The sequence below is a fragment of the Bubalus kerabau genome, chromosome 9 (assembly GCF_029407905.1).
Source record: "Bubalus kerabau isolate K-KA32 ecotype Philippines breed swamp buffalo chromosome 9, PCC_UOA_SB_1v2, whole genome shotgun sequence".
Taxonomy (NCBI): Eukaryota; Metazoa; Chordata; class Mammalia; order Artiodactyla; family Bovidae; genus Bubalus; species Bubalus kerabau.
Window position 1 is genome coordinate 70,762,123 of NC_073632.1, and position 13,544 is coordinate 70,775,666.

Below are 13,544 nucleotides of genomic sequence, written 5' to 3' on the forward strand. Positions count from 1 at the left end.
CACATGCACAACTGATAATTTAATGAGTAACTTTCTCCAACAAAGTTCTTCAGGTAATGTATTCCCTCATCTGATCAATACATCCCTTAATGGGTACAGTAGCTTAATGTTGCTTTAAAAGTTCTCCAGTTTGGCATGTACTCCCACTTTAATCCTGCTAGAATGGGAGAGAGTATCTGAAGTTTTGCTGTGATGCTTCTGAGAACTAGGGGAGGCCCAATGTGTCAACAACAAAGTGACCAGTTTTGATAATTGTTTCATAATATTATTTGCTTATGTTTCACATTCATAGTCAAAGGCCTAGGAAAGTATTAGTACATTCATTCTAGGTTCTTTTTAGAGAATGAGGATGCTTATTTAATCTTGAACTAAGAGCACTAAGAGCCAGCTATATTGTTTGTGCCAGAAAGGTGCAGGCCATGTAGTCATAAGGAATGACTTCAGGTCAGATCTGCAAGCAGTAGATGACACCGCACAACTTAAAAAAAGAAATCCTTTATGTTATCATGCAATACCCAATGGAATTTTTAAGCATTTGGATCCATAACCTCAGAATTAATGCCACACACCAGGGCAGGTCATTGTGTATTTAATACATAAGTAATAAAGAATTCTGCAAATGAAGATTTATTTTGGCATTCTTTAATTGCTGGGTTGACTGAAATGGCTAAAGAAATAAAAAGTATTTACTATTTCACCTTATTATTACTGCTATGAAATTTCTGTTTTTGTTTGATAGTGTTTATTTGAAATTATGTACCACAAATAAGACCAGAGGTAGAAAACAGCACATGAAATAACAAAACAGGAAAAGAAAAAAAGACAAAACAAGACCACACGTACTTACAAACTCTCCTGAACCAACTATGTTCAAGAATTAATAAGCTACATCCCTTACCCCCGTGCACTCACGAGGCTGCTAAAAGTCAAGCCCTCTGAGTTTTTACAATCTAAGTATGTTCTCGGCACCGAATAAGCTTTTTAAAAGCCAGCTTAAAGTCTTCATTGAAACTTGTGTAGAGCAGAGGGTTGATCAGAGAATTCACATAACCAAGCCAGGTCAAAAAATCAGCCACTTCAGAGGACACAGCATAGGTGCTCAGACCTACGATCAACTCTTTGATGAAGAATGGCAGCCAGGACAAGATGAACGCACCCAAAATCAGACCCAGGATTCGTGCTGCCTTGCGCTCCCTGGTGCTGGAGATTTGTTGGCGTTCTCCTGGGTGATCTAGGTCATTGTCAAAGGGAGGAATCCTAATGGAGGTGTGGATCTTCTCAAACTCTGTGGTAGGGTCTGAGGTGGAGAAGTCAGACACACAGAACGTCTGTGTCAGTTTACAACTGGCGAACGAATTTTGGCTATCTGTGCTTCTGTTGCTTAAATGCCGGCTTGAACCTCTTTTCTGGTAAAGGCTCTTGGCTGCATGGTAAATCCGGTAATAGAGAATCAGTATCAGAGTCAAGGGAATGTAGAATGCCCCAAGTGTGGAGTAGATGGTGTAGATGACGTGGTCGTGCCGGATGGTGCACTGACTGGGGGGCGGGCTGAGTCTGCGGTGGCTCCTCCAGAACAGAGGGGGCATGGAGATGAAGATGGAGATGGTCCAGACTGTGAGGATCATCAGCCCGGCCCTCTTGGCGGTCCTCTTCCTGGCGTACTCGATAGCATTGGTGATGGCCCAGTACCTGTCCAGGGCGATCACACAGAGATGAAGGATGGAGCAGGTGCAGCAGGTCATATCCACACTCAGCCACACCTCGCAGATGAAGTACCCCAGCTTCCAGCTGTCCATGACAATGTACATGATGCTCAAGGGCATGACAAGCACAGCCACCAGGAGATCCGTCACGGCTAGAGAACAGATCAGGTAGTTGGCAGGCTGGTGGAGCTTCTTGGTGGTGCAGATGGCCATGATCACGGCGGAGTTTAGCAGCATGGTCAGGGTGGTGATGATCACCAGAGTCATAGAAATGAGCATCTTCTCCGTGATGGTCTTGGGTCTCACAGCCATGCTGGCTTCCGGGGTACAGTTAGTGATGTTCATTTTCCCCTGTTCTAATCTATGCTGTGGAGAAGCTGGTGGTTATTTGTTTCAGCTGAAAACTACACAGACTTGAATGTCTTTCATTGGTAAAGACTCTGTAATTTCCTCAGCTGTGTCGTCTCTTGGGTTCCATTTTGTGTGGGTAAATGGAAAAACCACAGAACTGTATGCTATAGTCTGAATGAAAAAGCCATGTTCTTTCACCTGGAAGACAAATGACAGTGTTTCAGTATTCATAAAACCTTTACATGTTTTTGATATATATTTTTTCTTCTCTGAATGTAAACTCCATCTTTTTAAAAAATGGAAGTATAGTTAATATATAATATTATATGTTACAAATGTACAATATGGTGATTCACAATTTTTAAAGGTTATACTCTATGTACAGTTATTAAAATGTATTGGCTGTAGTCCCTGTGCTGTACAATATATCCATGCAGCATTTTGAAAATTTTATTTATTTATTTATTAATTTTTGGCTGTGCTGGGTCTTCATTGCTGCATAGACTTTTTCCCTAGTTTTGGCGACCAGGGGCTGCTTTCTAGTTGTAGTGCGTGGGCTTTGCATTGCTGTGGCTTCTTGTGTTGCAGAGCACAGGCTCTAGGTGCGCGGGCATCTGTAGTTGTGGCTCCTGGGCTCTAGAGCATAGGCTCAGTAGTTGTGGTGGGTGGGCTTAGTTGCTCTGTGGCATGCGGGATCTTCCTGGACCAGGGATTGAACCAATGTCTCCTGCACTGGTAGGTGGATTCTTTACTGCTGAGCCACCAGGAAGCCTGCTGTAGCTTTTTTTCAAAAAGGATTAAAAAAAATGTGGACCATTTTAAAACTATTGAATTTGTTATAACATTGCTTCTGTTGTATGTTTTGTTTTTTTGGCCACAAATCATGTGGGATCTTACCTCCTTGACCAGGGATCGAACCCTCATCCCCTACATCAGAAGGCGAAGTCTTAACCCCTGGACTGCCAGGGAAGTCCCTATCCTTATAGCTTATCTTATATATAGTAGTTTGTTTGGTATCTCTTAATCCTCTATATTGCCCCTCCTTTCTTCCTTCTCCCCACTGGTAACCACTAGTTCTCTATATCTGTGAGTCAGTTTCTTTTCTTTTATGTTCACCAATAAACTTCATCCCTATATTATTATTCAAATGCTATTTTTTAAGTTCCCAAAGTCTTTCTGAGGGCGACATTACCGAATTTTAATTCTATCTTGCCACCCAGATGACTTTCTCATTTATCTTTATACGTTTTTCACACTTGGAACCATATATTCACATAATACCATGCTTTAAAAATTCTGGGACATTACCTTTAAAGAAAAAATATACTGTTTATAATAAGCATCTTTCAAACCAGATTTTAAGGTTTCACAGCAAATATTCAACTCCAGAGATATTTTAGTATCACAATGGGACTGTGCAATTTTGTCTAATTATTTCTGACATCTTACATATCCCACTGTGCGTTTCTTTGGAGAAAAGAGAGAAAAAAACATATAACATTCCTTTGATGTTTACAGCTAATTATTCTCAGAGTAATACAGTAAATCAGCTGTGAAACAGCATTATCACCAAGCCCAGAGATGTCTATATTTAAAAACATGTGTTTACTTTTGGTTAACATTTGTGTTCTCTATCTCTTTGTCTCTCTATCTGTCATCTGTCTACTGGATAGCTGTCATTAAGCTGGGCAGTCAATAAGATAGTGACATTTATTGAATACATAGCTGTAAAGTTAAATATAAATTTATACTCATGACAACAAGTCAATCAAAATCTGCATAGGAATATTCACAACTGATGACTACTGGTTAGAACAAAAATCAAATCCTCTGATATGACTCTATGACATTAGGTCCAAGAAAAACCGGTGTTTCAGCAGTTTTAAGAAGGGTTGAAGATTGATGTGGATTAGACCCAACAGACATAATGATTTTAGCAGAGGACGAGGGCAAGAGCCAGTAAAGAGTGATGCTGAAGGTCTTTGGATGAAGTGGGAGTTGAAAGGCAGAGAACAGGAATCTAAATCTCCGGCTTGGATAAGATTTAGCTCTAAATTTACCTTCTCCTGCGTATAGCACAAAAACCAAGAAGAGAGGAAATGAACATCATTTATATTTTAGATACAGAAAATAAAAGGAAATGATAATTTCACTAACAATCAAATGGGGCAATTATTCTTAAGATAGTCTGTATCTTCCTTCTTCTCTCTGTTTCTGTAATGTTTTATAGTGTTACTGTGGATATACCTATTTTTACTTTTGGCTGAGCCACATGGCATGTGGGATCTTAGTTTCCCTGACCAGGGATCAAACCCATGTCCCCTGCAGTGGGAGTGTGGAGTCTTAACCACTGGACCACCAGGGAAGTCCATGGATGTGCTCACTTTTGAATGTCTTGTGTTTCTCTAGTTCTTCCAGGGCACTTGTGCCATCAACAACTCCCTGTTTTTTGTAAATCAAATGTTTTCTTACCCATGGGTACCTTACTCTCTTTTTATAATGTTTAAATATGAATTTATATTTGAGACCAGGCTATAATACTGAAAGAGTATGGGCTCTGGAATTAGACAGACCTGGGTTCAGATCCCAGATGAACCATCTACTAGCTGCTTAGGGAAACCTCTCTACATTTCTCCCAGTGTCCCATGTGTTAATCTCTACATTTTGACCCCTTCCTCTTAAATAAAATGAAATAAAATTGTTTTTTTTCTTCAAATATTTATCCTTAGATATGTGTTTCTTGGGTTCTTGAGGTCTGTGAGATAGACCAAGAAAAAGGCTTTTCCATTCCAATTATAAGATTGGGAGCATGAACAAGCAACAGAAACTTTAGAAATTTCAATCTGATTACAGAGGCAATTAGGAAATGCATTAATTTTGCAAGTGTGCAATAAAAAAGTCAAAACTAATTCAGCTTCATCAAACTTTTAAAAGATGCTCTATTTATCTGAATTTCCATAAGTCCCAACTGTCATTTCTCTGGCAACACCATTTGTTCCTTATTTTGTAACTATTTATTTTTCAACCCCTTCTCCCCCCAGCAAACTATACATTTCTGGAGGGTAAGATCTATAACTCATTTGTCTTTTTAACTTTAAATTAAATTTAATTTCTAGTTAAGTGAGTAAAAACATTATAGTTTTCAGGGACTGCATTGTTAGCTCTTTTTATTATTTTTTTTTAATTTTTAAATTTTATTTTATTTTTATTTTTTTATTTTTATTTTTTATTTTTTTAATTTTATTTTATTTTTTAAACTTTACATAATTGTATTAGTTTTGCCAAATATCAAAATGAATCCGCCACAGGTATACATGTGTTCCCCATCCTGAACCCTCCTCCCTTCTCCCTCCCTATACCATCCCTCTGGGTCGTCCCAGTGCACCAGCCCCAAGCATCCAGTATCGTGCATCGAACCTGGACTGGCAACTTGTTTCATACATGATATTTTACATGTTTCAATGCCATTCTCCCAAATCTTCCCACCCTCTCCCTCTCCCACAGAGTCCATAAGACTGTTCTATACATCAGTGTCTCTTTTGCTGTCTCGTACACAGGGTTATTGTTACCATCTTTCTAAATTCCATATATATGTGTTAGTATACTGTATTGGTGTTTTTCTTTCTGGCTTACTTCACTCTGTATAATAGGAATTATACATCCACCTCATTAGAACTGATTCAAATGTATTCTTTTTAATGGCTGAGTAATACTCCATTGTGTATATGTACCACAGCTTTCTTATCCATTCATCTGCTGATGGACATCTAGGTTGCTTCCATGTCCTGGCTATTATAAACAGTGCTGCGATGAACATTGGGGTACATGTGTCTCTTTCCCTTCTGGTTTCCTCAGTGTGTATGCCCAGCAGTGGGATTGCTGGATCATAAGGCAGTTCTATTTCCAGTTTTTTAAGGAATCTCCACACTGTTCTCCAAAGTGGCTGTACTAGTTTGCATTCCCACCAACAGTGTAAGAGGGTTCCCTTTTCTCCACACCCTCTCCAGCATTTATTACTTGTAGACTTTTGGATCGCAGCCATTCTGACTGGTGTGAAATGGTACCTCATAGTGGTTTTGATTTGCATTTCTCTGATAATGAGTGATGTTGAGCATCTTTTCATGTGTTTGTTAGCCATCTGTATGTCTTCTTTGGAGAAATGTCTATTTAGTTCTTTGGCCCATTTTTTGATTGGGTCATTTATTTTTCTGGAGTTGAGCTGTAGGAGTTGCTTGTATATTCTCAAGATTAGTTGTTTGTCAGTTGCTTCATTTGCTATTATCTTCTCCCATTCTGAAGGCTGTCTTTTCACCTTGCTAATAGTTTCCTTTGATGTGTAGAAGATTTTAAGGTTAATTAGGTCCCATTTGTTTATTTTTGCTTTTATTTCCAATATTCTGGGAGGTGGGTCATAGAGGATCCTGCTGTGATGTATGTCAGAGAGTGTTCTGCCTATGTTTTCCTCTAGGAGTTTTATAGTTTCTGGTCTTACGTTTAGATCTTTAATCCATTTTTAGCTTATTTTTGTGTATGGTGTTAGAAAGTGTTCTAGTTTCATTCTTTTACAAGTGGTTAACCAGATTTCCCAGCACCACTTGTTAAAGAGATTGTCTTTAATTCATTGTATATTCTTGCCTCCTTTGTCAAAGATAAGGTGTCCATATGTGTGTGGATTTATCTCTGGGCTTTCTATTTTGTTCCATTGATCTATATTTCTGTCTTTGTGCCAGTACCATACTGTCTTGATAACTGTGGCTTTGTAGTAGAGCCTGAAGTCAGGTAGGTTGATTCCTCCAGTTCCATTCTTCTTTCTCAAGATCGCTTTGGCTATTCGAGGTTTTTTGTATTTCCATACAAATTGTGAAATTATTTGTTCTAGCTCTGTGAAGAATACTGTTGGTAGCTTGATAGGGATTGCATTGAATCTATAAATTGCTTTGGGTAGTATACTCATTTTCACTATATTGATTCTTCCAATCCATGAACATGGTATATTTCTCCATCTGTTAGTGTCCTCTTTGATTTGTTTCACCAGTGTTTTATAGTTTTCTATATATAGGTCTTTAGTTTCTTTAGGTAGATATATTCCTAAGTATTTTATTCTTTCCGTTGCAATGGTGAATGGAATTGTTTCCTTAATTTCTCTTTCTGTTTTCTCATTATTAGTGTATAGGAATGCAAGGGATTTCTGGGTGTTGATTTTATATCCTGCAACTTTACTATAGTCATTGATTAGTTCTAGTAATTTTCTGGTGGAGTCTTTAGGGTTTTCTATGTAGAGGATCATGTCATCTGCAAACAGTGAGAGCTTTACTTCTTCTTTTCCAATTTGGATTCCTTTTATTTCTTTTTCTGCTCTGATTGCTGTGGCCAAAACTTCCAAAACTATGTTGAATAGTAATGGTGAAAGTGGGCACCCTTGTCTTGTTCCTGACTTTAGGGGAAATGCTTTCAATTTTTCACCATTGAGGATAATGTTTGCTGTGGGTTTGTCATATATAGCTTTTATTATGTTGAGGTATGTTCCTTCTATTCCTGCTTTCTGGAGAGTTTTGATCATAAATGGATGTTGAATTTTGTCAAAGGCTTTCTCTGCATCTATTGAGATAATCATATGGTTTTTATTTTTCAATTTGTTAATGTGGTGTATTACATTGATTGATTTGCGGATATTGAAGAATCCTTGCATCCCTGGGATAAAGCCCACTTGGTCATGGTGTATGATCTTTTTCATGTGTTGTTGGATTCTGATTGCTAGAATTTTGTTAAGGATTTTTGCATCTATGTTCATCAGTGATATTGGCCTGTAGTTTTCTTTTTTTGTGGGATCTTTGTCAGGTTTTGGTATTAGGGAGATGGTGGCCTCATAGAATGAGTTTGGAAGTTTACCATCCTCTGGAATTTTCTGGAAGAGTTTGAGCAGGATAGGTGTTAGCTCTTCTCTAAATTTTTGGTAGAATTCAGCTGTGAAGCCGTCTGGACCTGGGCTTTTGTTTTCTGGAAGATTTTTGATTACGGTTTCAATTTCCGTGCTTGTGATGGGTCTGTTAAGATTTTCTATTTCTTCCTGGTCGAGTTTTGGAAAGTTGTACTTTTCTAAGAATTTGTCCATTTCTTCCTCGTTGTCCATTTTATTGGCATATAATTGTTGATAGTACTCTCTTATGATCCTTTGTATTTCTGTGTTGTCTGTTGTGATCTCTCCATTTTCATTTCTAATTTTATTGATTTGATTTTTCTCCCTTTGTTTCTTGATGAGTCTGGCTAATGGTTTGTCCATTTTATTTATCCTTTCAAAAAACCAGCTTTTGGTTTTGTTGATTTTTGCTATGATCTCTTTTGTTTCTTTTGCATTTATTTCTGCTCTAAGTTTTAAGATTTCTTTCCTTCTACTAACCCTGGGGTTCTTCATTTCTTCCTTTTCTAGTTGCTTTAGGTGTAGAGTTAGGTTATTTATTTGACTTTTTTCTTGTTTCTTGAGGTGTGCCTGTATTGCTACGAACTTTCCCCTTAGGACTGCTTTTACCGTATCCCACAGGTTTTGGGTTGTTGTGTTTTCATTTTCATTCATTTCTATGCAAATTTTGATTTCTTTTTTGATTTCTTCTGTGATTTGTTGGTTATTCAGCAGCGTGTTGTTCAGCCTCCATATGTTGGAATTTTTAATAGTTTTTCTCCTTTAATTGAGATCTAATCTTACTGCATTGTGGTCAGAAAAGATGCTTGGAATGATTTCTATTTTTTTGAATTTACCAAGGCTAGCTTTATGGCCCAGGATGTGATCTATCCTGGAGAAGGTTCCATGTGCGCTTGAGAAAAAGGTGAAATTCATTGTTTTGGGATGAAATGTCCTATAGATATCAATTAGGTCTAACTGGTCTATTGTATCATTTAAAGTTTGTGTTTCCTTGTTAATTTTCTGTTTGGTTGATCTATCCATAGGTGTGAGTGGGGTATTAAAGTCTCCCACTATTATTGTGTTATTGTTAATTTCTCCTTTCATACTTGTTAGCATTTGTCTTACATACTGCAGTGCTCCCGTGTTGGGTGCATATATATTTATAATTGTTATATCTTCTTCTTGGATTGATCCTTTGATCATTATGTAGTGACCTTCTTTGTCTCTTTTCACAGCCTTTGTTTTAAAGTCTATTTTATCTGATATGAGTATTGCTACTCCTGCTTTCTTTTGGTCCCTATTTGCATGGAAAATCTTTTTCCAGCCCTTCACTTTCAGTCTGTATGTGTCCCCTGTTTTGAGGTGGGTCTCTTGTAGACAACATATGTAGGGGTCTTGTTTTTGTATCCATTCAGCCAGTCTTTGTCTATTGGTTGGGGCATTCAACCCATTTACGTTTAAGGTAATTACTGATAAATATGATCCCGTTGCCATTTACTTTATTGTTTTGGGTTTGAATTTATACACCATTTTTGTGTTTCCTGTCTAGAGAATATCCTTTAGTATTTGTTGGAGAGCTGGTTTGGTGGTGCAGAATTCTCTCAGCTTTTGCTTGTCTGAAAAGCTTTTGATTTCTCCTTCATACTTGAATGAGATCCTTGCTGGGTACAATAATCTGGGCTGTAGGTTATTTTCTTTCATCATTTTAAGTATGTCTTGCCATTCCCTCCTGGCTTGAAGAGTTTCTATTGAAAGATCAGCTGTTATCCTTATGGGTATTCCCTTGTGTGTTATTTGTTGTTTTTCCCTTGCTGCTTTTAATATTTGTTCTTTGTGTTTGATCTTTGTTAATTTGATTACTATGTGTCTTGGGGTGTTTCACCTTGGGTTTATCCTGTTTGGGACTCTCTGGGTTTCTTGGACTTGGGTGATTATTTCCTTCCCCATTTTAGGGAAGTTTTCAACTATTATCTCCTCAAGTATTTTCTCATGGTCTTTCTTTTTGTCTTCTTCTTCTGGGACCCCTATGATTTGAATGTTGTAGCGTTTAATATTGTCCTGGAGGTCTCTGAGATTGTCCTCATTTCTTTTAATTCGTTTTTCTTTTATCCTCTCTGATTCATTTATTTCTACCATTCTATCTTCTAATTCACTAATCCTATCTTCTGCCTCTGTTATTCTACTATTTGTTGCCTCCAGAGTGTTTTTAATTTCACTTATTGCATTATTCATTATATATTGACTCTTTTTTATTTCTTCTAAGTCCTTGTTAAACCTTTCTTGCATCTTCTCAATCCTTGCCTCCAGGCTATTTATCTGTGATTCCATTTTAATTTCAAGATTTTGGATCAATTTCACTATCATTATTCGGAATTCTTTATCAGGTAGAGTCCCTATCTCTTCCTCTTTTGTTTGGTTTGGTGGGCATTTATCCTGTTCCTTTATCTGCTGGGTATTCCTCTGTCTCTTCATCTTGTTTAAATTGCTGAGTTTGGGGTGTCTTTTCTGTATTCTGGCAGTTTGTGGAGTTCTCTTTATTGTGGCATTTCCTTGCTGTGTGTGGGTTTGTACAGGTGGCTTGTCAAGGTTTCCTGGTTAGGGAAGCTTGTGTCGATGTTCTGGTGGATGGAGCTGTATTTCTTCTCTCTGGAGTGTAATGAAATGTCCAGTAATGAGTTATGAGATGTCTATGGTTTTGGGGTGACTTTGGGCAGCCTGTATCTTGAAGCTCAGGGCTGTGTTCCTTTGTTGCTGGAGAATTTGCTTGGTATGTCTTGCCCTGGAACTTGTTGGCCCTTGTGTGGTGCTTGGTTTCAGTGTTGGTATGGAGGCGTTTGATGAGTTCCTGTCAATTAATGTTCCTTAGAGTCAGGAGTTCCCTGGAGTCAGGGTTTGGACTTAAGCCTCCTACTTCCAGTTATCGGTCTTATTTTTACAGTAGTTTCAAAACTTCTTCTTCTATACAGCACCATTGATAAAACATCTACGTTAAAGATGAAAAGTTTCTCTACTGTGAGGGTCACTCAGAGATGTTCACAGCGTTACATGGAGAAGAGAAGAGGGAGGAGGAAGTTAGAGGTGACCCAAATGAGATGAGGTGGAATCAATAGTGGAGAGAGTGGGCTAGCCAGTAGTCACTTCCTTATGTGCACTCCACAACTGGACCGCTCAGAGATGTTCACGGAGTTATACAGAGAAGAGAAGAAGGAGGAAGGAGACAGAGGTGGCCAGAAGGATATAAGGGGGAAATGAAAAGGAGGGAGACAGATCCAGCCAGTAATCAGTTTCCTAAGTGTTCTCCACCGTCTGGAACACACAGAAATTCACAGAGTTGGGTAGAGTAGAGAGGGGTTACGGAGGAGATATAGGCGACTTGGTGGAGAAAACGGAGAGTCCAAAGGGAGAGAGAGCAGTCAAGCCAGTAATCTCGCTCCCCAGTGAAAAATGGGTCCTGAAGATTGGGTTCTTAAAGGTATAAAATTGGTAACAAATACATAAAAGCAAAAATTAAAAATCTAGAGTAGAGTTTGGAATTTCAAAAATACTGTGTTAATGAAAAGAAGAAGGAAAAGAAAGAGAGAAAAAATGAACAAAGAAAAACAAACAAGGTCGCGAAAATTATAAAGAAACTACAGGTACAAAATTGATAACTAATACCAAAAAGCAAAAATTAAAAATCTAGAGTAGAGTTTGGAATTTCAAAAATACAATGTTAAAGAAAAGAAGAAAAAGAAAAAAAAACAAAACACGGTCAAAAAATTATAAAATATATATATGAAGTTTGCTGAAGAAGAAAAAAAAATAGGGTCTTTTTTTTTTTTTTTGCAAAGTAATAGGTTATAAAAGTGAAAATTAAAGGACAATAGAGGACTTACTTTTTTTTTTTTAAATTAAAAAGAAAGAAAGAAAGATTGATCGTAAAAATATATCTAGGTCTTTCTCTGGTTTTGTTGTGAGTATTGTGGGTTCAGTTCATTTTTGACTAGTTCCTTGGTCCGACTTATATTTCTCAAGATCTATAGGCCCCTTCCTAAGTAGTCCGTAGTAACCACAGGGTTTTAATCTATGGCCTGTAGCTTCCAAGGCGTTTCCCTCTGTTATAGCTTCTTCTGTTTGCTGGTCTCTTCAGTGTCTGGTTTCCGCCCGGACAGAAAGGGGACGGTGGAGGACACTTTTTTTTTTTTAATTTAGGCTCACTTGTTCAGTCGCGCTGTGGGGAGGGAGGGAGGGATGCTGCAAACAAATAACACTGGCGTGCGTTCGCAGTGCCTCAGTCACACTGGGTCTGTCCCCGCTCACGGCGCGTGTAGCCTCCCTGCCCACACTGCTCAGGCTCTAGGTTGTTCCACTGGGAACAATCAGAGGCTGGCCCTGGGCTGACCTCCCAGGTCCAAGCCGCTCAGGTTCAGGCACTCGGGTAGTCCTCAGAGGCGCAGACTCGGTTGGGCCTGTGTTTTGTGCTCTTCCCAGGTCCGAGCAGCTCAGGTGATGAGGTGTTTGGTGAGCGCCAATGCTGCGACTTATTGCCTCCCCACCACTCGGTTATCTGGGTGTAAAACCGGCGCACCTTCTCAGGCAGATGTTGACCGTCCAGACCCCCAAGAAGTTTTAGTTAGCAAAGAAGCCTGCTTACAGTTTTATAGATAGTGTCTCTCTGGGGCTGCGATAGCCCCCTTCTGGCTCTGGCTGCCTGTCACCTGGAGGGGGAAGGTCTGCAGCCGGCTATCTCTGTTCAGTCCTTTGTTCCGTGCATGGGCCTGGCGGTGTCTTAGGTTAGGGCTGGCTTTTCGCGTGGTAGATATCCCACAGTCTGGTTTTCTAGCCCAAATTATTTCGCTCAGATAGCGCTCAGGACATTCGGGCCAGATTCTTACTCTAAGCAACGCAGCCTGCGCCGCGCTTCCCTGCCCAGCCCCCGCTTGCTAATGCCGTATGCAGGCATCTGCGCTGCTTCTCCGCTGGGGGAGTTACCGTAGGGCTCGCAATCTGCGATTTTTAATTGTTTATTTATTTTTTTCTCCCTTTTATGTTGCCCTCTGTGCTTCCAAAGCTCGGCACAGATTCGGCAGTGAGAAGGTTTCCTGGTGTTTGGAAACTTCTCTCTTTTTAAGACTCCCTTCCCGGGACGGAACTCCGTCCCTCCCTCTTTTGTCTCTTTTTTTGTCTTTTATATTTTTTCCTACCTCCTATCGAAGAGTTGGGTTGCTTTTCTGGGTGCTTGATGTCCTCTGCCGGCATTCAGAAGTTGTTTTGTGGAATTTACTCGACGTTTAAATGCTCTTTTGATGAATTTGTGGGGGAGAAAGTGTTCTCCCAGTCCTACTCCTCCGCCATCTTGGCTCCTCTGTTAGCTCTTTTTAAAAAAAAAACTATTTAATTTTTAACTGAAGGATAATTGCTTTACAAAATTTTGTTGTTTTCTGTCAAACCTCAACATGAACCAGCCATAGGTGTGTGTGTGTATATATATATATATATATATATATATATATATCTTCCCTCTCTTTTGAACCTCCCTCCCATCTCACTCCCCATCCCAGCCTCTAGATTGATACAGAGCCCTGTTGGAGTTTCCTGAGCCATACAGCAAA

The 13,544-nt window shown here is 39.1% G+C and overlaps 1 protein-coding gene across 1 annotated transcript; it reads right to left on the reverse strand.

Annotated features, from left to right (window-relative positions):
• Positions 1-381: 381 nt before the first annotated feature.
• On the reverse strand, positions 382-13,333 carry HTR1E (5-hydroxytryptamine receptor 1E). Its single transcript, XM_055535554.1, has 2 exons — positions 13,137-13,333; positions 382-2,252 (listed from the first exon to the last, which is right to left on the reverse strand). Exon 2 carries the CDS (start codon positions 2,046-2,048, stop codon positions 951-953), a length of 1,098 nt encoding a protein of 365 aa, XP_055391529.1. The 5' UTR covers positions 2,049-2,252; positions 13,137-13,333; the 3' UTR covers positions 382-950.
• Between the last annotated feature and the right edge of the window lie 211 nt (positions 13,334-13,544).

Excerpts from the sequence above, each read along its gene's own strand:
- HTR1E (XM_055535554.1), bottom strand. The coding sequence starts at position 2,048 with ATGAACATCACTAACTGTACCCCGGAAGCCAGCATGGCTGTGAGACCC.